At 40.5% G+C, this 18,414-nt stretch overlaps 1 protein-coding gene across 1 annotated transcript in view; it reads right to left on the bottom strand.

Moving 5' to 3' along the window:
• ANO6 (anoctamin 6) overlaps positions 1-18,414 on the bottom strand; it is a 74,255-nt gene that overhangs the window by 35,315 nt on the left and 20,526 nt on the right. The window contains exons 2-3 of the mRNA XM_072876520.1: positions 10,534-10,610; positions 710-838 (exon numbers count right to left, since the gene is read on the bottom strand). Of these exons, the coding sequence (XP_072732621.1) occupies positions 710-838; positions 10,534-10,610 (206 nt within the window). The remainder of the gene's footprint in view (positions 1-709; positions 839-10,533; positions 10,611-18,414) is intronic.

Raw genomic sequence — 18,414 nt, 5'->3', positions numbered from 1 at the left:
ACTACTGAAATAATGAAAAAATAGTTAAAAATAATTTATGATTGTCGTTCATCGTTGCTAAGGAGCATCAAGCAGTCACTGGCTTGAGTCAGAAATTTTTTGCAATGTCCCTAGGGAGGGCCAAGCTGTTGAAGTGTCAAGGGAAGGAGTGGTACAGGGAGAAATTCTGGTGGCAAAGTGACGTACAATTATTTCCCATAAATGACTTGGGTACTTTATTGGGCAGAATGTCAGCAGCTATGCTCATAACTGTGATCTGGAGCACCTGGTCAGCTGCCTCCTTCTATTGGTTCCCCTGAATACCCAGATTTTAATACCAAAATCCACTAGGGGCCTAATTCAGTCACTGTAGGTACAGAAAATTGTCCTAGTCTGAAGATCTTGGTGTCTAATTCTAACCAGGAACGTGATACCAGCATTTTTCTGCTCACATCTCCTGAAGCGTTCCCTCCCTCCCAGGAGGATGCTCTGAGGTCACCTAGCACACAGACAGACACGATGTGCAGCGCTCTGCCCATTTACACAGTAATCTACGGGCTTAAGCTCACCCTTGTTCCCTGCTCAGTTTGATGGGCTACAGTCTCCCAACTCCCAAGAGTACTCCTAGGACAGGGCAATGCAATTGCCATTCTGGGTGAGGGCACTGTTCTTTCTGCCCACTGCTCTAATGCCCAACAAATGATTCAGATTTATACTGAAAATAAATTACCTTTTGCTTTTTATGATCACTCCTCTTACGAGTCATTTTTTTGCTTTCATCTTCATACACCAAAACAAAGTCAATTCTTCGCTGCCCATCGTTGAAGAACAAGGAGTCAGGCTTATCATCAAAATCAGCCTGGAAGGCAGGTAGGATAGGTTAATATGAAGAACTTCACTCATCAGTTCCTTACTTGCTTCCTGTTACACAGTATTTCAGTCAACAGAGAAATTCAACACGTCAGACTCGTATAACACGAAGACCAAAGTGGCAACAAAAGTAGCACGGAGTAGAATGGAGAAAAAAAGCTTGGGAGATCTCTGCATGACATAAAAACAGCAGAACTTTGACCTAATTTTGTTCTTTAAAAATAGCATATTAGCTTTTGACAATGGGAGGAGCATTGGGATACAGCACCATTCCCAAATAATACGTCTGTCAAGTAATTTGCATGCCATCATGGACACAATGTTAGATAGTCTGTCTACAAGATATGTTGTTGCCTGATGGGAGTCTCAGAATTAGTACGTTCCCATCTGTCCCCTTACCTGCCAGAAGTTTAAGCATCTCTGCAATAAAAAAAAAACCAACCAAAACAAAAAGCCCAGTAGTTTCATGCACCCTAATACCCAAACCCACCATTGCCCAGAGAACAAAAAGCATGACCAGGCTGCAGATGAACTCTCAAAATGGACACATCCTATGTGGATTTATTTCTCTTTTTATTCGCAACGTCTCAGCAAGCAAAAAACATTGTTGTATGCCACACATCCATCATGTTATAATATATGCCAAAATCAAAAGGATTAATATATCCATAAGCCATTATCTAGTCCCCGGAGGAAAGGAGGACAGATTGTCATATCCACTAATAACATCTTAATGTGTTATTTCATGTGTGAAACGATACAGACACATTGATGACGGGGAACCTGAATCCTCAAGTAATGATTTTGTAGTTTCTTAGAGTACTCTGAGGGTGCTATCAGGTGTAACAACCCCTCCTTTCAGGTAATATATAGCTGTAATGTTATCAGAATCCTCATGTAATGAGCACCAAACTCTCAGGTACTTGGCCAAATCCATCCATGGTGTTAATGAGTGCAGTGCCCCCGAAGTTCATAGATATCAAATGCCTGAAGTGGGACTCAGCATTGCATTAGAGGTGGTAAGATCTCCAAAGCTGGGAAGACTCCCATGCAGAACCGCAGAGGACCCTTGGCTTCCAGCTGGCTGGGCGTGCAGGGTGGCCTAGGGCAGGATCAGGCCAGGCAAAATGACCCAGAATAATCTCTTGAACATGCTGTGCCTTTGGGGACACGGAAAACATTCCCAGATGTCCTATCCCTGAAATTTCCCTGTCAGTGCAGACCAAACTTCATGAGGGATTCCAGGTCCAGTTTTGGGAGTTCTGGGATGTCTGGTCCACAGAAAGGCACATGGAAATGTGGTTATGGTGTCAGAGACCCCTTAAATGCAGACCGAAATGGTTGTTCTTCAACTGTGATAAAACTGAGAAGAATGCCAGTCTTCAGTCAGGAGCACCCCAGTTCCAGGGAGCAAACAGTGTTTTAGGAACCACAAGTGTCAGTGTTTCCAAAACAAAATTTCCCAGGAGTTTTATTCTAAACCTCTCCCTGTAGACTATTTTGTTACTGTTTATTGGCAGAGTCAAAACAGTCGACCAAGATGTGTCTCCCCATAATTATGACAAAATTTCCGTATTTTAAATAAACTCAGGGGAGTTTAAACTCACTATTTTTTTTACGTTGTATGTGCAAAGGCTAGGCTTTGCTGCAAAGATGTCCTGTTAACTTCGTTGCTTCAAACAGTCTGAGCAGATTCTTGGTTAGAACAGTTCTCTTTGAATCCCACCTGTGCCTACAGATTTGTGACAAACCTGACAGCAAGCAGCTGCTGACATACGTACATGCATATATATATACATATACGCTGACATATGGCCAATGTACGCATATATTCTACGTTAGTTTCACAACCTGGCCTAGGATTCAGAAACTACCTAGGCAGTCACCAAATCAACATACAACTGCACACTGTGAATAAAATTTTAGGAAAAAGAATGCTTTAAACTTTCAAATGGCATCACCAGACCACAATGACACTGAGTATCTCTATCGCCCAAAGCAAGTCATAGATGTGAATTTCTAAATTCTTGGGAGCTACAGTTGGCACAGTCCCATCAAGCAATCAGACTTGACCCGGACAAGTCTTCCTCCCGCTGAGCCATGGGTGTAAAATGCAGGCCTTCTGCGACCATTTTCAGTCTCATTTAAAACATAATCATGATGTTTTCATGTTGACTAGATTCCCATTGGGAGGAAAGCATTGACAACAGCCAACAGCCCCTGTTGGGAGACAGCTTGGGAGGTGCCGGGGCAGCAGCAGAAGAGAGGGCGCCGGGAGCCGAGCCCAGCCAAGCACAGAGCCCAGCCCTGCAGCCTCTGCTCTCCCCTGGGACCCCAGCAGGCTCTGGCCAGGGCTAAAATTGCTCTGTGTTGCAATGCTGGAAACACAGAGCTCAAACCTTGTGATAATGAATAAGGAGGGGAAGTGTCACCACTGCATAAACCAGAAGGTTTTTTTAATTGGGCTTCTTCGTCTTTTGAATCTTAGAAACAGCATTATAATAACTTCTGTTTACAGAGACAGAGTTTAGTTGTGAAATTCAAGCACTTGAAAGCATAAAAGTAGTATTAGCTTTGAGTTTTTTTCACTACAGCTTTTAGCTCTCTTCCTATATGACCTATCCACAGGATAGAAAAGAAAGAAATGGCAGACAGCGAACATCAGATCAAGTTTTGATCTAACAAGTTTTGATCATAATTTGTGATTGCATAACTTCACGGTTTGAAGAATTTTCCTTTAAATGTAGTCTCCTTTAAGCTTATAAAACTAGTATGTAACTTAGCAACAACTGGCTTAACTGGATTGTCAATAACCAGATGCAAAGACTGCCTGTTAATCAGTATTCTGACTCAGGAATTTACTTACATATGTGATTTCATTCACGTGAGTATATACATGTTACCATACACATACACCTTTATATATATATATATGTCAAAATATGCATACATAGAATGGAATATAGCTGAAAGATTAATCGATATTGGACTGCATGAATCCAGATACACAGAAGTTCACACTTATGAAGCTAACTTCTTAAATGTAATCTCTATTGCTTTTAATCACGAGGGCATTGTTCAATTGACTGTCCACAGACACTTTATATATCAGTAAAATAATAAAGAATTGACTCATTAAGCCTGAATACTTAAAAGATCAAGATTAAGACCCACACAAATAAATTGTAATGTAACACTAAATGTTGCTCAATTAAAAGTAAGAAGTAAAATGCAAATGGGAATGTAATAGTTAAGGTTCCGACAGCTACATTAACTGAGATGTGTGGTGTATCTTGTAATCCCTACTGGATAGTTTGTAATGAAAAATCATATATTATTCAACGTAAATACCAGGGGAAAAACAAGACTGGAAACCAAAAAGATGTGCTGTACTCTGAAGTTAATAATTCCTTTGAGACAATGTTTGTTTTTTTAAAAATATGTAATATTATTTGACAGTATTACAAATGTTATTATCATACAAATGCACACAAGCTTGTGTGCACAGACACATAAGCTAATGGGGCTGAAATTCCAATACAGAATTTTTCTTAAGTATCAGTAGCAAATTATAACCTAAAATAATGAACAAGCCCATTGATACCTCTTTGTTTTGGAAGAAACAAACACGGGGTCTACTTACTGCACTTCCTAATTTTCTTAGCCTCAGCATAATCACATTTTAAGTACTGATGGAGGCAATCGGTTGTGCACTCTAATGTTATAATAATACCCTAGCGGACAGCAGGTTAATATTGATTAACATCATTAATAAGTAAAAACATGTAATACATTTAGCTGTAAAATACTAATTATATTTAGCACATACTCTGCGGCACTTCTGAACTCTCCAAGTGCGGTACAGTCAACCGCTTGCCTACCACAGAGAGATGGGGAACTATTAGCTGCTTTATTAACAGAGGCAATCTGAAGGAGGGGAGGGCCAGGTCGTGGATAAAGCTCTTTGAAACACTCAGGGTACACCTACGTGGGCTAGTCTAGAGGCAGCACAGCCACGTTAATGTGGGTGAACCTCTGCCTTTCAGTTCAGAGCAGGGTCAGACCAGGTGAGCATGAGTGGCTCTTCACTCCAAGGAATGAGACGGGAGGTAGTTGGCAGGAACGAAAAGCCCAGAAATGTGTATAATGCAGCCACCACCTCCTCAGCACCAAACGCCTTGCTCTACAGACCCACTGCTGGGTCCTCACTACCAGGTAATGTATGCACAGCTGGTGGGATCCTGCCAGAGCTGCCAGTCCTGAGCAGCCCTCTGCCATGCACACCCCCCCGCTCACACACCTCCTCTCAATCCTCCCCGACTCCGGCTCCCTGTGGCCACCTCGGCAAAGGAATAAGGAGCTTCCTGCGCTCTTTGCTAATCCAGCACAAGCAGTCATCGGTAAACAGCATCTGCTCTCCCAGCCCTCGGGACAGAGTGGCACTTGGAGAAGGGACGAGTGGGACATGAAGACAAGCTTGCCCCTCCACACAGGGCTGTAAAGGCTGAGGTAACCGGTTTGGCTCCAAGTGACCACATCATGGAACCGACCCTCAGCCCCTTGACTCAGAGCTTCTCAGGAGGGAGACTACGGTGTGCTCCTCCTTATGTAGAACCAGGCTTGCTGGTATCTAAGGGGAGCTGCCGAGACCGTTCCTGTAGTCATGGCTACATGTGATGCCTGCAGCAGAAGATGAAAGGAGACCACTCTAGTGGGAAGCTCCCTTCAGCAACAGCGATGCTCCACACGGGGAGAAAAAATGGTGATTTACAAAGAAACCCGTCTTCACTTTTCCAGGCTTCTCTGGGCATTATATTGTTAAACATTCAGTGGGGACAATGGTGGGAAGGGCAGAACGGAGACAAGCATGAAGAAAAATATGTGCACAGGAATTGCAGCTATTTATTGTTTCCTACACCCTGAACAAGCACAGTATTGTAAGCTGATTTTTTTTAAATAACAAGAGATTCTGCAGGAATGACTTATCTAACTGAAAGGATAAAAGAAGTGCTTTATTTTGCCTGCATGAGCCTTTGGTGTGACTGTCAATAGCATCAGATGTAATCATTACTGGAGGGATAAACTACTTGTCTGCAACCTCACATAATTTTCAGATACGCTTCAAAACAGCTTCCTGCAGCATGCCAGGGAATAAATCAGTACTGGGAAACAAGAGAGCAGAGCAGAGCCTGTGTAACATCACCTCTGCTGAGAGGCACCTGCAAAAAATCCCCCGGCTGGAGCTCGGCGACAGTCTTGCAGGGACCCGCGGGTTACACCTCAGTTGTGGGTTTTACGTAGGTGAAAATTTCAGAGTGCCTGTTTAGGAGCACAGTTATTTCTCTCTACAGGCCTCAGGAAACTTCAAATCAAGTAAATAAAAAGGAAACAAATTATATTACCAGGATATAATGAAACATAATTATTTGTAAAGTGGTTTGAGATCATCTGGAGAAAATGTTACAGGAATATAAAGTTATTCTTACTATCACAGCTATATAACAAGATCTTTTAATACTTTATGTTCTAAGTGACCAATAGAGACAACTTTCTGACATTAAGACCAACACAAGCATTTACTTCTGGAAGATATAAGAGATATATAATACATAAGATACTTCAGGAAGATATAAGTTTATTTGCATACCACGTACTAATGTTGGTCTGTCCCTGTAGGGCCATAAAACTGTTGTGCCTTTAACATTTTTCCTTGTGACTCATATTTGCTAATAACAACAGAGGACTGTTTTAGTTCTGTTTTTAGCAACAATGAGATTATTAGCAAGCACTTAATCAGAAGAAGGTTTTTTTTTCCATGTCCTCAACATGCAAAGAAATTTTTGATATGTAACAAACTGAAATAAACTGAGACTAAAGACAAAGTAGAAAAATGCGGGGTGTCATTACAGTCATACATTTCTGTCAGCAGAAAGCGGTTGGTAACCGGCCAGGCATCGGGATGCCTTGTCCCCTGAGCTAAGTTTGGACCAGACACCCACTTGACTTCCTGTCTGAGCGTCACGTCGCTGCTGGCCGCAGAAGGAATTCCAGTCACTCCTGATTAGAGAGAGACCAAACGGCCTTACTTTTAAAAAAGGTGAAGACAGTACTCTGCTGAAAACCTGCTTTTCTGCACCTCCCATCTTTCTTGGGATGCAGGAGCTGGGAAATTCACTCTTTTGGACTTCCCTGAAGCCTTCTCACTGCAGAAATTGCATTTGAGGGGCAGCAGGAATAGACAATTTGAAGAAGTTATCCTCCCCTCTGCAGATGTTGACTCTCAAAAAAAATCTTACTGTTACATCCAAATTCAAACTATCTACCTATAAAGCAGGTAAGACTGCAAAATGAAACATCTGAGAGCTGGTAAAGGCTTGAATTAATGCTGTCTATGCAGTTTTGTCTTCCTTGTGCATACTGTTTATGTTACATGGCTTAATTGCACAACCGCATGCCATACTTCTACCCTTCTTGTAGTAGTTACAGAATACTCTTTATTATCTTCTTTATTCAATGTCTTTTTTTGTCACACCTCATCTAAATAGCCCGAACGCTTAAAATAGGGATTTCCTTCTGACTATGCCTGTGGTACTCTCCTCACGGAATCTTAATGTTCTACAAATGTTGAGAAATTTAATTTTACAAGATCCCCCAGGAGAGAAAGTAACAGTATAACCCTCATTTTAACAGTGATCACATAAGGCATCTAGAGATCAATGACAAAAGCTGTCTCCTAAATTTGGAGTTCTAGCTTGAGACACCAGGGCAGTGACATCTTTCCAGAGAGCTCAGCAATTCTTTCTCTTCAAAAAGCAATACACCCACTTTCAGGTCCGTATGGGACTATTTTGAAATAACGCAAACAGGGTCACAGATGTTCCCCTTTGACACTCGGGAAATAAACAAAACCTGGATGTGACTTTGCAAGTCTTGCACAGAAACCCTACAGCAGAAGCAGGGATAAAATCCCATTATCTAGGACTGCACTCAGTTTCTCTAGTCATAAGAACCTTTCATTTTTTCCCTGCAATTTCCTGCCACATTTACACCTTGCTGAACAACATCCTCACAGAATTTGGGCTTTTTGGAGATTAATGTCTGACTTATGTGCTGAATGAGGCAGGGATCTTGTGGCAAGCTTAGCACGTGATCCTATAATTAAAGACAGCACCAGAAAAAGAACGGGACCGTTTATATTACCCAATAACTTACTCAGTTTTGGCTACTCCAGGATGACTTGCAAAATCAAATCAAATTTCCAGAATACTTCCAGCTGCAAAGCATGATCTAAGTTTAGACAACAGGCGCAGTACTTCCCTTCTATTCAATCATTTAAGGTTAGGCTTCCTATTCAGTTTCCATTTCTAGCTACAGTTAGCACTCATCCATTTCACAGGGAGACCTGCTCAGCAGACCTCAATTTTATCTTTTGGGTCCCTCCAACCCACTGAAACCGCCCAGTGGCCAACAAGGAGGACCTGACACGGAAGGAGCAGTGCAGAAAAGATGCTGCGAAAACTGAGCAGAAATTACAACTGCTGGTAAACATGAGTAACCAAAAATAAAAATTGATTTTGACAGTTGATTTTCAGTAGAAATAAAAATAAATTCTACCAAGACTGCTTGGAGGACACTGTTCTAACCGCAGGGTATATGATGTTCTGGCTGTTTTGGTGCTATTTCATGTCATATAAATACATTAAAAAAATGTCATTGAACCACAAGGAGAGTCCAAGAAGGATTTTTATAACATGCTAGTCAGGGCACTCAGTTGAGAAATGGAAGCTCTTGGTTCCAATCATGCTCCAAAAAATGTTTAATTATTTTTCCAGAGACTAAAGCAGCTTCAAACGAAGAACACCCTGACACAAAACGCTGGGGCAGGGGCAGGGGAGGTGAAGGTATCCAGCTCCCAGAAGGAAGCTCATTTCCTGGTAGTTTGGGTACTTGTGTCCTACAGCAGAGGCAGGACCAAACCTCTGCTGACCCATAACTATGACAAGTACTTTGCCCGCTAAGCTGCTAGAGCAGCTCCCCAAGGCTCTGGTGCACCTTGGTGCAATGAAGATTGATCCCTTCATTTACACTGCTTTCGGAACACACTACCACTACAGAAATCCTTTGTCTCTTTCTTTTATGATCTGTTTCCCATTTCAGTTTGATATGAATCAAAAGACCTTTCAGTTTGGTGGTCAGGCTGAAAAGTAAATTATCTAAGCAGCTCCAGCCATAATATGTACATATAAGACAGGGCAGGCTTAATTCAACCCCCTGAATTTGAATGCTTGATTTGCTTCTTTTAACTTTTTAGCTCATTTTGCATTGTATTGTATGTTCTCCCAGTCATATAAAGAAAACAACGTATTTCCTTATAGGCAGAGAAGTCAGCAGGACCTGGAGCTCCACAGTCATAACAGACCTCCTCTGTGCAAGCTAAAGGGATAACCAGTAGCAGTGGCAGCAGGCTGTCATTCCTGGAGTAAGATCTAGTAGACAGCGATAAAGAAACACACAGGCAGGTTCAGTTATTTGTAAACAGCTGATAGTTTAAATGTCAATGCCTTGGACAGGGCTGACTGGGAACCAGCTCCAGCTCTCATGACTTACTGGCACCATTACAGTACTTTCTTGAACGATTTCTCTATGCGAAAACAGTCATGAAGCTCTTAGGTGCTCAAAATTAATCGGTCCAACGAGCAATTCTTGACATTGTTGAACCTGTTTCTTTATGCCTTATTCTCCTGTAACACTGATCCACTTGTAGAGGTAGCTTGACTAGAAAAGACAACCTAATACACACTCAAAGCCAGTGACACTGACCTCTGTCATTAGAGGAATGAAACATAGAACAGGTTCTTTTGATTTATATGGAGTTGCTCTATTAGCTTTAGGATAAGTGTATGATTTTACACCTTTTCTAATCCAGGCTTATAGCTATGTCCTTGTGCAACTGCAGACCACACCTGTACCATTCTAGGGGAAAAAATAAAATTGGAGTTGTCAGCATGCCAGCTGGGCATCAGGTTGGCAAAGCATGTGCCATGGCAGGGCTTGTTGGGGTCAACTGGCCAGCCCTTAGAGATAAATGAGACCTGAGGCAGGGGATCTTGAGCTAGAGCCAGAAGTCTGTTAGCTGCGGAAAACATTAAGCAAGCTGGGGAACCTGAACTTTGGATAAAGGGAATGGACACCTTCAGGTCTTCTTTCTTCTGGCCACTTCAGTCTCTGATTGGAGTAAGGAATTTCTTGGTGTCTCCAAGCTTTCTGTAAAAACGAACCCTGAAGTCACATGCCGGCCAACTAATACCTGGGCGTGTATGAATCTATAGAGTATGTGTGTTTATATGTAGGGTGTGTTCATAACTATTTATCCTTGTATACACATACGGAAATCCTATGTGCGTGTATGTGTGTGTATGTGCGTGTATCAGTTTATAGTGAATATATATTGGTCACTTTTAACTGAGTCCAGTGCCTGTGTCAACCTGCACTTTCACATCTGAGTCAATGACTTCAGGTACCTTTAGGAAAAAGAGATACACCAACTCAGATTCGGTCACACAGATGAACTGCATATGCTGCAAATGCGAAGGAATGCTAGCCTTCTGGAACAGCTACTGACTGTTGCATATCTATATGAGAAAAAATTACAGCTAGTCATAGTTAAAGTAAAGAAGTACCCACCCATTCAGGAGTATGAAGGTTTTGCTGATCTGGCACAGTTCCGTAAGTGGGAATAATCACCTGGTTCAGTTCCAAGACTAAAAATAAACATAAAAAATTAAAACATTCTAGAATTTTGTGTGCTAGGTGTTTTCTTTTTAATTTTATTAATGGTTTGTGGAGAAGCCACATTCCAGTAACATTCGCTCTATAACAGGAATGATTTTCACATAACCTAATAACACAACTACAAGTTCAATGTGTATTGATGCCCCAGTGACTCCTCACCCATTTCCCCAATACCTGTTAAAAACCAACAACCCACAAACTGAATTGGTTTCCTGAAAATACAGCATAAAATAAAAATGATCTTGTAAAGTATGCTACTCCATGATACCATTATCAAGCACACTGGGAAAACTGGCCACCAGATCAAGCACTGGATAACACACAAATTCATCCTAATAAAGCTGCTGGAAATAAGTTACAGAAGCTCTACAATCGCTGCAAGGTATTGGTTTTAGTTTCTTAACAAATATTTTTGGGTCTTAAGAAGAAGTCAGATAACATCAAGTGGCTGAAGGGAGAAGGCTGCTTTCTGCCTATGCATGGCAAGCAGATGGACCCCATGTGTTATTTTTAGACCCTTAAAACAGAGAAGTGTCTTAGCCAAGTCGGTCCTGCACTGAGGAAAGAGTCATGGATGTCAATGGTACCGAAATGCCAGTGTTGTCTGGAAATGATAGCCTCAACTTGTCAAAAAATACTATAATACTAAAAGAAAATCTCCAAACTCTTAAATAATCTAATCTATAGTACTCTCAGAAGGATAGCTAAATGCCTGTTAGATACAATGCCAGGACAAACGTAACTGATATGCCTGGGGTTTTTTTTTTTTTTTTTTTTGGCTTAAAAACTTCATTGATATGTGGCCAAATTCTCAAGATTTTGAGAAGCTTTTTTTTCACTGATGATGCTCATTTATACCAGCTGAAGATATGTCAAAACACTTAGAAACAGAGCACAACAAGACCGCTATTTACAAATCAACAGAATTCTCTCATGGCCTCGAAGCAGCTGAATTCTCTGGTTTAAATACTCTTTCATAGAGTTTGGTAGGGACTTCATTCCAGATGTTGAGCTGTCAGTTTCAGATCTCTACTGTGGTGACAGTGTACACTCTAGGGAGGAGACCAAAGCAAGTCCATGAATTTTTCCATCAACATCACTTCAGAAACCTTTGAGTCATAACCCAAAGGTTGGCCCAGTTGAATAACCAAAGTCCGTGAGCTCTCAAAAACATTAACATCTTTAGAAATGTTTCCCAGCATTTAAAAAAAGAGCAGGAAAATGCAGACTAGTGTAGCACACAAACGTCACATGCTGAGACCATAATATAAGGACTCAGAAAACATGAGCGCATCTCAGCAGCTACTGCAAGATTGCTCTGTATGCACATCATTATATTTTAATGGGTTCAGGACAGACTAGTGTGAGAAGGGCAAATACATATCCTTAATGTCAGTGTAATGGGCATCACCCTACATTCCTTAGGGCATTCTTTATTCTCTATCTGGACACAAAGATATCCAGATACAAAGCGCTTCTGAAAGCCCACAGAAGAGGGAATGTTTCTGCCCACACAAAATGGGCAGAGTGAAGGAGAAATATAAGCATCTTGCTTTGAAATATAAACATCTGCTCTGAAACTCTGTGCGCCATTACACAAAGCAAGCAGATGTGGACACAGACATTAAGACTTCTGGCAGCCACTGAACTGCAGTAACAAGAATCATGAGTTAAAATGGCCTTTTTGCTAAGTCCTCACAATGTGTAACTACACACCCCTCCTCAGTGCTGTCTAGAAATGCCTTCAGCCAGAACTGAAGAGAAGGAGGACACGTGGCATTCACAGCAGGAAGGGTAACTTCAGTTCTCCCAAATCCTGATGGATCTGGGGCTGGCCAGGAACATCCTCCGTAAAAATTTATATGACTACAATTTTCTTCTGCCTCAGTGTCTCTGGCCAGCATACCTTCCCCATGATACGGTAAATGTCATGCACACTTTACCATTTAATCAATATTTATAATCTTAACACATTTTAACTTGAAATACCACTCAGTACAGTCCCTGGACCATTGATCCAATGAAAGGACTCATGCAAAAGGGACCTGCCACTCTCACTTCTTCTGGGACATCAGCCCAGAACTCCTCTCAAATTAAATAATGTCTGTGTGAAGCTAAAAATACAGAGCCTTGACACTACCTGAATGTGTACTTAGGTCCGATTTGTTCTAGCAGAGGTTTGCAAGGACAGCTGTGCCAATTTGTGCAGTTTTTAGCTGGAAGAGACCCTTCTGGTCTCTCAGAGAGACAGAAATGTTACCTGCAAAAACTCAGCTTTGCCAGGAAAAGCTGCACCCACACAAAGTGCTTTTCCTTCCCCCCCCCAAATCACTTCATGTATTTCTCCCACTTCCCCTCCAGCATTATAGTAAAGTCTGAAGTATGAAGTAGGGAGGACAAGAAAGAAAACTGCAGCACAAAAGTTTGGGGCTGGACATTAGGAAAAACTTTCTAACAGTGAGAACAGTAGAAGAGACTGCCTGGGGAGGCAGGTGAGGTCATGTGAGGTCTTCACCATCAGAGATGCTTCAGTGCAGATTAATTCAATAAGCTGGAGCAATCTAGGCCAAGTTGAACCAGGCATGAACTTTAGGAGGATGGCCTAGATGAGCTTTTGAGGTCCTTTCCAGACCCAATTTCCTCTGAGTGTAAGTCTGGCCACAGTGTTCTCATAGTTATGGCCAAAAAAGACCACTGTGCTGAGATTTTATATTAAAATAATATTCCTGCTTACCTCTTTCTTCTTCAGAGGCATTATCACTCCTGTTAATGTTTCAGTCAGAGCACATCAAGTGTAGATGCTTATGTTCTATCTCTTAGCCAAGTAAAGCAAAGAAGGTGTAAGGGAGCAAAGAAATGTACTGGATTTGTGTTGGCATGCTCTGATTTTAATCGACTGATACATCAAGTTCTACCTTCAAGCAATCCTGGCAACATATGCTTTTGTCAGAACATTTTATCAAATTTCTTTGAATTGTAATCATAGATTTTTGAGTTCCTGCTCAGTGATACCAGTTGGTCTTTGATCTGGTCCTTACAAAAGATGCTGTTGTAAAAATTTTAAGTACTGAATCTGTGCATGCTACTTTACCAGAACGTCTCAGTGGTATCTGAGCTGCCAATATATCAGTGGTATTTCCAGCTGCCCAGAGATCATTCTGCAATCCAGGACACTGAATTGCATTGTCAGTATTTCAGATCTTACCTCAAATATGCCTATATACAAGTATTAAGAAGTCTATGTTAATCCCATGCTGCTTCTTTATAACCTGTGTACATCCCACACTTTGGGCCAGGCCATGGGGGATGAATGCCACTGTTGATTCTACCAGTGATTTGTTTTATGAGTTTTCTCTATGGCTTTGCTTTCTCTCAGGTCGGCCAGCATTTCTGACTGAATTGAATAAAGGTCCTAAAATACCCTGAGAAGCAATGTAAAATGTCTAGTCTTTCCATTAGTTAATTGATATTGACAGTGAATGGTTTTGGAAGTTCAATGATCTTCCCATGGAATAATTTAATTTTTAAAGGCTTTCATGAACATTACTAGTAGCAATTTCTACCTATTGCTATGGCAGAGGTGAGAGGCTATGGCACACTGATAGGCATGGAAGCTGCTCTCCCTTTGGAATAAATATAAAGAAGAATTAAAACTTTCCTTGGAGTCTGAATAGTGAAATAATAGAAGCTGCCCAAAGCACAGGCAGTAGGGATAAACAGTCTTTTGAAACTGTAAATTGAGAGGACTGAGAATGAAAAAAAAAGCAGTATCCGGAACTGAAAAGAAAGATGCTGTCCAAAAAACCACTAATGACAAGAAGACCACAAAGAGACTGGATAAGCTGGTGTCTCAAAAGACCACTGGGCTTGGCTCTATAAGCAAGGACATTGCCAAACATGCCTGAAGTTGCCAAACTTTTTGTGCCAAAGAAATTCTTGGTTACCATTGATTTCCTCTCTAATAGAAATAATCAAAAGTGAAAAAGGGCATTCTTTAAGCTTGTAAATCACCTACATAAGCCAAACGAATAGGCACAGAATTATTCTGAGAAACCAAAAAGGTTTTACAACACCAAACTCATAGTACCTGGTACTTCAGTTCCCTCAACAGACCTGCGAGACATTGCAAAGGACAAGATCTCAGCCCTGGCACTGAACATGGTACCTCATGAGCAATCATGAATGTGAAGCCAGGAAGGGATGTCTGGGATCCCCCAGGGTCCCCAGGCATTGCTGCTTTGCTATAGATACCATATCACCCCTCACTTCCCTCAGAGTATTATGTAAGAGTACTGACTGTCTGTCACAGAAGTTTTAAAAAGTATAAGTCCCAAATCCTGTTCTTACAGGGGGAAAAATAAATTCATAGAATATTGTGCTCTCCTAAGTACAAAACTGATGTACTCAAGAACATCTACTCAGCCCCTCGGTGGGATTTCCCTGTTGCATAGGATATCTCCTCCATAAGTGGGAAAGTTTACAGTACAGTGACAGAAAATGAGTTGTTGCAAAGCTAGACTGCAGTGCTGGGGCACATCAACTTATCTGCATTATCTGGCTGCATGCACAATGCTGTCCCACAGCACATGCAGGTGGAAAGCATGGGAGGAAAGGGTAGCAGGCATTTACTGAAGGAGAACACTGAATAGATGCCGTGCTTCAAACCCACATTCTAGCTTAGCACACAGCACTGCCCTTGCATAGCCGTGCCTTAGACAGCAACCTTCGCCACATAGAAAAATGTAAAAACATAGACACACTCAGGTCTTTTAGACCCAAATAGATTGCAAAGAAAATGAATATAATAACAAAATATTTCACTGATGTTGAAAACATCAGGAAATCTTTACATGCAATTTTTATCTGAATCGACACATTCCCCGAAATGTTTGTTTGACAGCCCTATTACCACATTAGAACAGAAAAAATAGTCATTAGTAAAGTCTATTTGTCCTAATGAAAATCAAATGAAAAGACCATATCAGCTTTGCCACTGTGAGGCTCAGAGTACTGGATGGAGTCAGATTGTTCCCATCTGCTGGGATAAACAAGAAGATCCAAAGACGGTGGGCTTTGCCCAGATACTGCTTTCTAAGTAGAGCTGATCCTGCATCACACAGCTCCTCAGAAAACAGACCAATGTTGTGGTACTGTCTCCTCATCTTGGCAGGCTGCAGTCATGCTAGCAGAAGATCGGTTTCGTGATACCACCATGCACGGCGCCCAAGAGGCAACCAAGCAAAAAGCCCCACCTGTACTCAGAAGCCACAAGGAACCATGAGGTTAAATACTTGATATGAACTGAGTCCTGGAATGAACAAAAACTGCTCTGAAGCCCATCACCTAATCAAGTCAAATTACTTTCACCTTATTTCATAAAAAAGAACAAACTACTGCTGTCTGGAATAAAACTAATGTTTCAGACAGATTCATCTTCTCAAAAAGGATGAGTATTGACACATCCAAGACAGGGTACCACATTGAGGAAATGGCAATCACTGTCTGTATCAAAACTGAGGAAATAATAATGAGGAGAGAGCATTCTTTTCAGGTGAATCAGTCTAAAGATCTGGAGTACCTGAATACCAGCTGGGGACTGCAGTAAAGCCACTGTCCTAAAAAGGACTTTATGTAGATGGCCGCTTCCTTAAGAACATCCAGCCCTCTGTCTCTTAGTCCAAAAATAATAAAATTATGGTACTGAAGTATAAGATTCTGTCCTAGCTTTTGGGGAGACAAGGGGAAGAGGGGGACAACTATATGCCATGTTGTTTTAAATGCCCCAGAAGATTGAAAAGGCAGAGAACTGACAATACAAAGGAGTTTCCCTACTGAGCAAAGATTTTGCTTTTCCAAATCTTAACGCTTACGCAGAAAGTGACGATATTGTTATAAACATGACCACAAGCTCTGGGGCTATGAACAAAGAAACCTTTGAATATATGCTATTTAGACTAGACAAAACAACTGCTTTTCTTCCTGGTAATTTATAGCAGATTTACATATATATTAATATATAAATTATATACATTTATAAAATTAGTATATTAATATATTTATTATATATAAAAATTTAAAAATCTAATAGTTATTACTATAAAAAGCCTATCAGAACAGATCACAACCTGTTTCAAAGGCTGATCATAGAACAAATATTTTTTTCAGTTAAATGTAAACTATTCAAGCCATATGTAATACATGCTGAAATCTGAAGTGAAGTAAAACCATTGCACAAGTTGAATTTTTCTGGAAACAGAAACTGTTGGACTGATATACTGGTTTTTGACAGCCATAATCTCTTTTGCTGGTGCAGAATATTTCTTGTAGTTTACTTCATATGTTCGGTTCATTGTATAGGAGTACTCTCAGAGCTAAGAAACTATTTAGGAGTTGAAAAAGCAAGAATATGTATTTTCCTTTTTAGATCTATGAATCAAAGAAAGAAAGAGACAATGAGATCCATGGCTCTAAAACAAGATTAATCAAGGCCGTTAACATCCTTGAACTACTTCCTTTGTTAAAAAAATCAGTTTTAAATGTAAAATATCCTTGATAGTCTTGATCCTTATATATCAAGCCACATATAAAATAGTGATGTTTAATCACCTAAACAATTTTAAACAAAAAAACCTCCATCAAATCCTCCTTAGCTAGGATGATATGTTAACCTAATTTCTTTCACTTCACAGAGTAAATGAATAAACACAAAGTCTCAAGAAAAGAATGTCTTGGGTTATCCTTCCAAAATGTAGGTCTGATCTTTTTACCTTGCTCCTTGCTAGGTGGAGACATTATTATCGGGATCTTTTTGATGGTTAAAGGTCTGTCTGGGTTGAAGTGACTTTTCCAGACTAGCTCTTCTCTGGGATACAGTCTCATCCCCACTCACTGATGAGGACAGCCATTATGATCACAAATTATCAACGGTTTCACCTCATTCCAGCAAAATACTATTGGCTTGCACTTAATTTGTAATTAATTTCTTTAAGTTCAGTGTGTTTGCACTCATGTCAAGCAATTTTTCACTCATGTCAAGCATTCACATCTTTAAGTTCAGGAATGTGTTTAAATTAGTTTTATTTTATACCTGTAGACCTTATTTGAAGAATGCATGCTACTAAACCCAATATTCTTCCCTTTTTGAAAAGTTAGGTACTTGAAGTGAAATTTAATTATTTTTATAACAAACTATATTTTATAACCTATTGTTTATAGTTAATAAGAAATCTATACAGCTGCCTAGCATGTGAAAGTCTTGTTCTCTTCTTATGGTCGCCTGCGGTCTTACCTTACGTGAGAAAACCGATGACAATTAGTAATGCCAAAATGGCTTTCCAAGCTGTCAATAAATTACGTTCTTTGTGCACTCACACAGAGCAGATCTGCAGGTATCGTCAACCCAAAACCTAATCTATGTCACATAATAAGAAAAACATTGATTTTCATTTCAGATGCTCAAGCATACCCAATATGAAGCTATAGATGCTGTTAGATCACAAAGGAAGTGAAATGGCTGTCCTGAAAGATGATTCTTTCTTGTTTGAAAGAATATTCTTTCCATTAAGTTATCTTCTCTTACAGCTGTGCAAACAAAGGATTGGGAACATGTGGTATGACTTTCAAACATAAATACTCTTTCATGACTAACCCTAAACAGGAAAACACTCAGGAATATAATACAGAGTATTGCTAGTCTGACATCCCATGTCCTGAAACCGCCAGCTCAGACTTGGGGTAGCTCACCAAGAATAATAAAGTAATTAGCAGGCAGTT

Source organism: Ciconia boyciana, chromosome 1, assembly GCF_034638445.1.
Source record: "Ciconia boyciana chromosome 1, ASM3463844v1, whole genome shotgun sequence".
Classification (NCBI taxonomy): domain Eukaryota; kingdom Metazoa; phylum Chordata; class Aves; order Ciconiiformes; family Ciconiidae; genus Ciconia; species Ciconia boyciana.
Note: the sequence above shows the minus strand (reverse complement) of the source record. Positions and strands in the feature narration are given on the sequence as shown.